This window comes from Apaloderma vittatum, unplaced genomic scaffold (genome assembly GCF_000703405.1).
Source record: "Apaloderma vittatum isolate BGI_N311 unplaced genomic scaffold, ASM70340v1 scaffold12893, whole genome shotgun sequence".
NCBI classification, from domain to species: domain Eukaryota; kingdom Metazoa; phylum Chordata; class Aves; order Trogoniformes; family Trogonidae; genus Apaloderma; species Apaloderma vittatum.
The window spans coordinates 1-8,535 of NW_009708662.1; the positions used below are offsets into that span (position 1 = coordinate 1).

At 50.1% G+C, this 8,535-nt stretch overlaps 2 protein-coding genes across 2 annotated transcripts; one reads left to right on the forward strand and one right to left on the reverse strand.

Moving 5' to 3' along the window:
• Positions 1-460: 460 nt before the first annotated feature.
• TRAPPC2L (trafficking protein particle complex 2-like) lies at positions 461-2,334 on the forward strand (the record flags this gene model as incomplete). Its single annotated transcript, XM_009866645.1, has 4 exons — positions 461-633; positions 1,293-1,380; positions 1,505-1,584; positions 2,289-2,334. Coding segments are annotated over 4 exons (387 nt in total), but the record flags the coding sequence as incomplete, so codon positions are not given.
• Positions 2,335-5,385: 3,051 nt separating this feature from the next.
• Positions 5,386-8,173, reverse strand: PABPN1L (poly(A) binding protein, nuclear 1-like (cytoplasmic); the record flags this gene model as incomplete). Its single annotated transcript, XM_009866646.1, has 7 exons — positions 5,386-5,425; positions 5,810-5,955; positions 6,072-6,159; positions 6,263-6,369; positions 6,851-6,915; positions 7,425-7,533; positions 7,999-8,173. Coding segments are annotated over 7 exons (730 nt in total), but the record flags the coding sequence as incomplete, so codon positions are not given.
• Between the last annotated feature and the right edge of the window lie 362 nt (positions 8,174-8,535).

Consider the following 8,535-nt stretch of genomic DNA (forward strand, 5'->3'; position numbering starts at 1 on the left):
AGCAGGGCTGGGACTGTGGGGCTGCTCAGGTGACGTTACGGGGTAGGAGTGAGGGGAGTGGGGCAGATGCTGGAGGTTGAAGGAGGCTGGGACCCGGGCACGGATTGCTGGGACAGTGAGCATGGCAACAGCGCGGGAGGGTCCTGCTGCCGTGAGAGGAGAGGGGGTTCCCTCGGAAGGAGCTGAGGACAGGCTCTGCTGGGGCAAAGGAGCAGGTCAGGCAGTGGAGAGACTTGAGCCTTGTGCAAATGATTCCCCTGCTGCTGGTGTATGGAGACAGATCTGCCCTGCAGGCTGCAAAGGTGGGGAGAGCGGGGCTGTGCTGTGATGGCTGTGAACATGAAATGGTTAAAATAGCTTCTGACAGCAGAAAGGGTGAAAGCATTGTTGTGACCTCACAACTGTCCCTTATGCCGCACAGTGACCAGTCCTAGTTGGCATAATTTGTTCTCCTCCTCAGAACTATCCCCTCTACATCCGGAGCGTTCCAACTGAAAATGAGCTGAAGTTCCACTACACTGTACACACCTCCCTCGACGTGGTGGATGAAAAGATCTCTGCGATGGGCAAGGCTCTTGTAGATCAGAGGGAACTGTACCTGGGGCTCCTCTACCCCACTGAAGACTACAAGGTGTATCTTTCCAAAGCCTTTTGCCATGCTGTTACATATTTATAGGCTCTGTCTTGCGAGGGGCTCCGTGTGGGAAACCTCTCTTCCTACTCCGCGCCGTGTTAAAGACGTAGCAGAAAATACCAAGAGTATGAAGGTATCTCTGATCAAGTACCTAAATCCCAAGTGTGTGGTCTGATTTCTCTAAAACCCATACGCCAGGGCCACAACAGATGTTTTTAAGTCACGAGGTTGCTCTTTTGAACCTTCTTTGGCTTTTTCTCCCAATCCCCCAGAAGGAAGCTATCAGCAGACCTGATTTTTGGGTTTCCATAAACTGGTGAAGCCTCGCTTCAGTCACTCTGGCTGTCATTAGAAGATCTCTACGTCTCTGCAGTCTCCTAAATGAGACTAAACAAGGTGGCTGCGTCATTAAAATGGTTCTTAAGGGACAACCTCTCACCGAAGGAGCGAGCTTGAGTTATCAAAGAGGCAGCAGTCAGGTAGACGGGGGATACATTTCTTGTGATCTAGTGTCTTGCTTACCTCATCTAGTCCTACTTACCTGTTGGGCACAGCAAGGACGTCGTGTTTCCTCTCAGCTTCTTTCTTGTGAGCATGTTCTAGCCTCGTTTTAGTTGCTTTGCCAGACTCTGAAGCACTTGCCTTAACAGCTGCCCAGATACGGCTATGTGACGAATTCGAAGGTGAAGTTTGTCATGGTGGTGGATTCTTCGAACACAGCTCTTCGAGACAACGAGATCCGCAGCGTAAGTGCCGGAAATAGGAGCGCAACTTGCCACATCAGTGTTTTTCCTACTTCCGCTTATTCATAAAGTGCTGAGAAGCAATAAGTTAAAAGAAACAAATAACTAAACTACAATCCCTTTTCAGATGTTCCGAAAACTGCATAATTCATACACGGACATAATGTGTAACCCTTTTTATAACCCGGGCGACCGTATCCATTCCAGGTAAGAGGGCCGACCATACTAATTCTTGTGTCATTTTTCTGGAATTTGGGGTGTCCCTGAGATGCAGCAGGACCAAGAGCATAACCCCCAGGTTTGGCCAGCTCAGCTGTGCGTGCACCAGCTGCCTAAATGGAGACCAGCTGTGTTGTCTTTGGGCCGTGACAGTGTAACAGAAAACTGAGAGTCTCCTGAGAAGTTACTCTGAACTCTCACTCCCAGCTCAGAACTGGTGTTAAAAACATCAAATCAAGAAAAATTCATTTAGTGGGGAAAAATTTGCATGTTTCCTGGGTAAATGTGAAAATAAACGTAGGTAAGCAGAGCAGGTTAAAGAGTGAACAACTGCACTTGTCCAGGGCTCATCCTTGGGTAAGGAGAGATGGGAATTCACTGTAATTGCTCACATGGGAGAGCCGGTGCTGCCCTTTTCTCATCTATGATCTCACTGGGAATTTTAATAACTTTAGGAGTTGCTGTTGCTCAGGCAAGAGCAACTTCTTTCACAGTTTGCTGAGGCAGGTCTACAGCCAGGACAAGACTTGTCTTTCAATTAAAACTCATGATTTGCTCAAACGAGCATACTAAAGAGTAGAACCAGCGCCAGCTTAGGGAAAACCAGCTCATTAGGCTGGTTTTGTTGCAAGAGATCTGCTGTGCAGAACTAGCTGGTTCCTTTAACAGTCTGTGTTCCTTTCCTTCTCTAGGGCTTTTGATAATATGGTGAACTCCATGATGATGCAGGTGTGCTGAAAACCCTGCCCCTTCTCGTCTCAGCCTTGAGAACATTCCCCGTGTAAAGGAGCCTGCCAGCAGAGTGGTGTATATAGCGTCTTAAGTCCATGTAGTAGTTTAAATTTATTCTGTGTAAAATAAACTCGATGCCTGCAAGGTTTGCATGCATTTCTCCTCTTGGCAAACTTGAGTGTTGCAGAGAAGCTGCCACCCGAGAGCTAGTTCTTCCTTCGGGAAGGTCAGCCGAGTCAGATAGGAGGTTTGTTCCCTGCAGAAATGTGTGGAGCTGTGCCTCTGTGCAACTCAAGCACAGCTGCACAAGAGATAGCAAGAGATTATCATTATTGTCACCCTAAATTTCAGTCAGCTGAGGTGCACAGAGCACAACGCTGCTCCTCGGGAGCACTGGGGCCTCAGAGCACTTCCTCTGAAGCAGGAGCAGCAACAGCAGTCCTTTTGCTCTTTGCCAGCCCCCCTTCTCAGCTGCACAGGACTGTTCAGACAGGAACAGCACAAGCAGCGCTTAATTCAAACGTGCTTGGGCTCCTTGTCCTGCTTTTCCTTAGCTGGGAGCACTCAGATCTGTACTTACTCTGTTATTTCTTGGAAAGAGACTCTGCAAGTTGGCTGAAGGCTCCAGGTTTCTTGCAAGTCTCCAAGCACCACCTTCAACCTGGAGCCCTGCACTCACCTTGCTGGGGAAAGAGCTTTGGGTGACTCACGTGTGACAATACTTGCTGTGATCACTTTGCACCTGGTTCAGGCAGGCTGGGCACACTTGGCAGCTATTTCTAGCTCAGGTGAGGGAACACCGGTAGCACAGCCAGGATAAGCCCCCACCAGGAGATTTAAGACATCAGGCTCACACAGCTGCCTGACTCAACCCAAACTAATCTCTGTTAGCATCTCCCCCTAACCCTGCAGCTCCCTGCTGTACTAATTAAAGACTACAAAAATCAATAATCAGTATTTATATATTAAAAAAAGAAACCATACAGACTAGCCTAGAAAAGCATCCCCGCCTCTTGCTCACTTGCACTACACAAGGCAAGTTCAGCAGAGGTTATGCAGGCACAGACTGCTCTGAATCTTTCCTGCCCCACAGGCAGAATTCTGTGCTTCAAGCACCTAATCAGTTAAAAAAAAAAATACATAAAACAGCGTAAAATAATAATAATAAAAGAAATCACTGCACAGTTCCAAAGGACACAAGCAGCCTGGAGAAAGCCAGCTCAGTGTAGAGCATGAGCTCCCAGCCAGCAGAGTCTCACAACAGATGAAGTTCACACAGCAGGATCATTTATTTTAAAAATAAGTAACATTTACAACACCTTCTCAAACTTAAATACATTTAATCAAAAACAAGCTGGCAAATAGTGGGAGATGGAAGCATTCAAACCTCTCCCACCATCTAAACAAGGCACAGCCATACGCTGCTATTCCGAAACATTTTCACATAAAAGTCTTCACTCTTTTCACTCAAAAAGACAAGAGCTCAGCATTTCCCCTTCCACAAGACAATCCAAACATGCCAAACTAGTTCTTGTTAAAAAGCAAGTCTCGAGAATTTACAAAGTTACTACTACATGGGAAGTTTAAAGTCCTAAAAAACCCAACCAGTTTTACAATCTAAGCCTAAGAGTAGCTTGGATCAAGCAGCACAGTCCACGCTGGGCAACATGCAAAATCAACACAACATAAAGAGTTCAGGCCCCAAGCTTTAAAAAAAAAATCTTGATATTTTAAGGGAAAAAAAAATACATATATATCAGTGGGATTTTTAGCCTGGCAATGCCCCGAGCCCTGAAAAGCTGCTTTAAGCAGTGGTTGCATCTGTTGCATCTGGGTTAGAGGAATCCTACCCAAGGATCCTGAAAGATTAGCGTGAGAATTACATAATAAAACGGATGTCAATGCAGAAGTTCACACAGTAACACAGTCTCCTGGCATCCTCAGCCTGCCTCTTTTAACATAAAGCTTTTTTTTACTTTTAAAAACGAGCGGATCAAGAACTCGTACGCACAATATCGGCAGGAAGGGGAAGTGCCAGGCAGTGTCCGTTCCCTGGTACCAGCTCCCATGGAGCAGTCCGGGCCTGACCCTCCAGTTCAACTGGGCTCTCACCATCCCCAAATGGGGAGCTGGAGCGGGAATGGTGACAGGAGTAAAGTGGAAGATCAGACCAAATTGGGTGCGGTGGAAATGATTCTGCAATACTGCTACTGCTAGAAATCAAGTAAAATGATGAGTTTGATCCCTACAACTTCAGAATAAAAGGAGGAGGGGGAAGGGTTGTGTGACACCCAGGTCTTGTTTAACCACTGCAGAGATAGAGACACTTCCAGAGAAACAGCAAGGGATGCTTTTTTCCCCTCTCTTACATGTACAACAGCAGCAGTGAGTTAAAAACCAGACCCAAAACAGCTTAGTAGGCTCCATCCTGTCCCTAAAAGCAAGGTCAGAAATCCGCAAGGCCACTGAAGGAAAAACTCTCCAGCAAACAGATCTAAAGCTGCAACCCAAGATGGTTTAGAGATGAAAACCAGTCTTTGGCAAGGTCTTCAGCATCTTCTTACAGGTGAGAGAAAGCAGCATCCAGCTCTTGCAGAACCTTCTGGCAAAGCTGAGGGTGCTCCAAACGCAGAACAGGCTGGTCTGCCCTCCCAGCGGGGTGCAGGGCATTCGGGTGCTTGGAACCCAAACCAAACCCTCCAGTACAGCCCTTTTCTATGGGATGAGGGTGAGACCAATGGTCTGGGAGAGCTCTTCCCAGGACAGAGTGTTCTCTGGAACAAGACCATTCTTGAGGGAAACGCGATGCCTTAGTGAAAGCCAAGGTGAGCCCCTCCTGGGACGCTGGCGGGAATCCGGCCGATGCACGGGTGGAGCGGATCCAGTCTTCCCTCCCGCAGCCCAGCACGTGGCTGCCTCACCAGTAATCCTCACGGTCAAGCAGATGGCATTTTTAAAATTAATCTTTTTTGGCATGGGTAGGCATATTTTTAAATCTCTCCAATCCCATCTCCTCATTTCAGTCTCGTCAGCATCACCAGGGCAGTCCAGTCCTTTCTAGTACGGAAAATACCAAGGCAGCAGCCTTGCCCGACCCCTAGATAAGAACAAAAACAGCTTCCTAAGCACTAGGGCATTGCTCAGCTGAGATGTCAGCTGTGACAAAAAGAAACTACCTGCTCCTTCACCCCTCCGAGAGCTGGGATTCACCCTTCTGCCCCAGCTAACCTAGGCTGAACCCCAAAAAAAAAACAAAGAAGCCCCAAAGCCAGGTGCAGGTCTGGGATAGATCAGGCTGGGAGTGCAATGCCCATGCCCTCAAAACCCTGCAGGGACAGGGGAACAGCAGTGGGCGAGAGGTGTAAAGCCAAGAAACTGAGCACAGCCAGAGCAAGAGGCAACTAGCCCCACCCTGGTGACACCTTGCTCCCCAGAGGTCTTGACCCAAATAGACAAGAAAAGCCCCTGCTCCACCACTCACCTGTACGTCCTCCCTCGCACCCTGGGGTGCTGCCCTCCATAGTAGCCTCCTCGCTGGGCCAGCCCTCCCCGGGCGTGGAAGCGGCCCCGGTAGCCCCCACGGTCGGTGGTGCTGATGCCTGGCATGTTGGTCCTCTTGGGAAGTACCTGGAAGGCCAGGGGTGGGCTCAGCTGGCCCTGCCAGCACCGGGGTTTGGCACAGCCCCATGCACGTGAGCTGGGAGGGATGGGTGCAGCCCCCCAGGGCCTCACCCAACTCTTACTTTAATGACACGGCCTCTGAACATGCTCTCGTCCAGCTCCACCGCAGCCTTCACAGAGCTCTTCTCCTCGAACTCAATGTAGGCGTACCTGCAAGGGGACAGAGTGAGCAGAGCCCGAGGGACACCCCACTGATCCTAAAGGCTGAGGAGCACGGGGCAGCACCCTCGAGACCCCAACCCACAGTACTGACCCTTTAGGATGCCCCGAGAACTTGTCACAGAGGATGGTCACTCTGTTGATCTGCCCACAGCTGTTGAAGTGAGACTCCAGCTCTTCTGCCGTACCCCCATAATCCACCTGCAAAGACAGTCCTGGCCTCTCCAGCACCACCAGCCAGCCTCCCCATCCCCGGTTCGTGGGTCTGCACTCACACACCATCACAGGGAACAAAGGCAGACCCCACTCACACCTTGCCACCAGAGCTTCACCACCTCCTGAGCTTCAGGAGATCCTTCCAAGTGAATGCTCCAACCTGGAAACCCAAATCCAACAGACAGCTCCTCCTGCTTGAGGGATACAAGCGGCACCACACAACTCACAGCTTCCATTGGGTATTTTGAGGAGCTAACAGTTGCAACAGATGATCTGTAAGTGGCAGGGGATCATGGGCAGATTCTGAGACACATTCCTAAGCTGGGCTGGGCAGAGGAGGAGCATTTGGGGTGGTACCAGCCAGGTTTTGGGGGAGGATGACAGATGGGTCCCCAGGCTAGGGATCTGAGACATCCATCCAGCTGGGCAAGGAGCAACAAGGTGGGCTCCAGGGTCTCCCACTTACATTGCCCACATAGATGGATCGCTGGTCAACCTCTATCTTCTCCTCAGTTGTCTTTGGGAAGAGACCTGCAGAGATAAGGGGTCATGCTGGATGGAATCACAGGAGCCCTCTACCAGAGGGACACCTGTCCATGCAGGTCTGCTCCCAGCATGGCCACCACCAAGCACTGCAAAGCTCCTCAGGTCTCTGGTCGTGTTTGTGCATATCCAAATCCCCACACAGCTGCCCTCTCCTCCATCTCCTTGTCCCCTCTCTCTCTTCACAAAAAAAAACCTGAAAACAACCGAAAACAAGCCACCAAACCCACAGAGTGACTGCCCTACTGGGGCAGGTGGTGCTAAACTCAGTCATGTAACTGAAATTTAACTGATGCACTGCATCTTGGCCTACAAGAGTAGGAGATAAGAGTAGGTAGAACCTGCACTAGCACCATGCCATGCCTGATCTCTTTCCCACCTTGTGTCCAGTCCCAGGCTGCCAGGAGAGGCAGAGCCACATGCCCAGGCTCCAGTTGCCACCCTGTGCCCCAGAGGTATCCTGTGGAGGGGGAGCAGCACCCAGGGACAGCCCATACCTGACTCTGAGCTCATAATGAGGCGGCTCTCAGCTTCGAGCTGCAACTCCTTCAGCCTCTCATCCTCTTTCTCCATCTCCCGCACTTTGGCTTTGATGGCCTCCAGCTCCTGAAAGCCAAACCAAGACTTGTGTGAGCAGGACACTGAGGAGGGACACCCCCACCCTGGGCCAGGAGGCTGCAGCACTGCACAGCATGCACCTCCACCAGCAGTGGGACAAGGCTGAATGCAAAAAAAAAAAAAACAACTAAAACCAAAAACCAGGTAAATATTTCCTTTTCTGTTCTCGCTTGTAAAGCAGCATGTGCTGCAGCAGAGGTGTCCCAGAAGCATCAGAGCTGCTGGAGGGAACTGGTGATGAAGAGGAGTCATTTACTTTCAGCCAGACAAACAACAGTGAAACCTAAGCAGCAGAAGAGCAACAACTCAAGAGCTTCTCAGCTCTGGGATTTTAACATCAGGGGCCCAAGATTATTCTTAAATTTTTGGAAGTGCTTGAAGAGAGGTGTAGAAAGCATCCCATTTCCTTAGAGAAACAAGGAAAATTGATTCCACACTCAGCCAGGCACTCACTGGGTCTGGCACAGCCAGCTCCTCTGCGCTGTCCCCCTCCAGACGGTTCAGGTCCAAGTCATCATCTGCAGCCTTCCGCAGAGCTGCTATTTCTGCAGCGTCCCAGGACTCCTCCACTGCTGCCATGGATGATGGGTCCTGCCACCAGATGCCTGAAGTGTCCAAGAAGAGAGGACTGGGCGAGAACAGGAGCAAAAAGACATTTAACAATGAAAGAGCCATTTAAGATAGCACCTAAAGCAGAACACCAGTCAGGCAAAGGCTTGAAGGGTGCTTCCAGCAGACAGATAAGCAGGTGCTGCCAAAGCAGTTTGCCTTCAGTGCTGCAGGCAGGCTTGCAAGAACTGCAGGAGTCAGGGCTACTGAAAGGTCTCCGCTTTATACTGAGCCACTTCCAGAGGGGACCTTGAAGCAGCTTCCCCGATTGAAAAAAAACACACCACAGGTGTAAGTATTACAGCATGCTGGCAGGGAAAGGGAGGCAAGAATAAGCAGAGCTCCCAGGCTGTACAGAGGAAGCAACGAGGAGCCTTATGT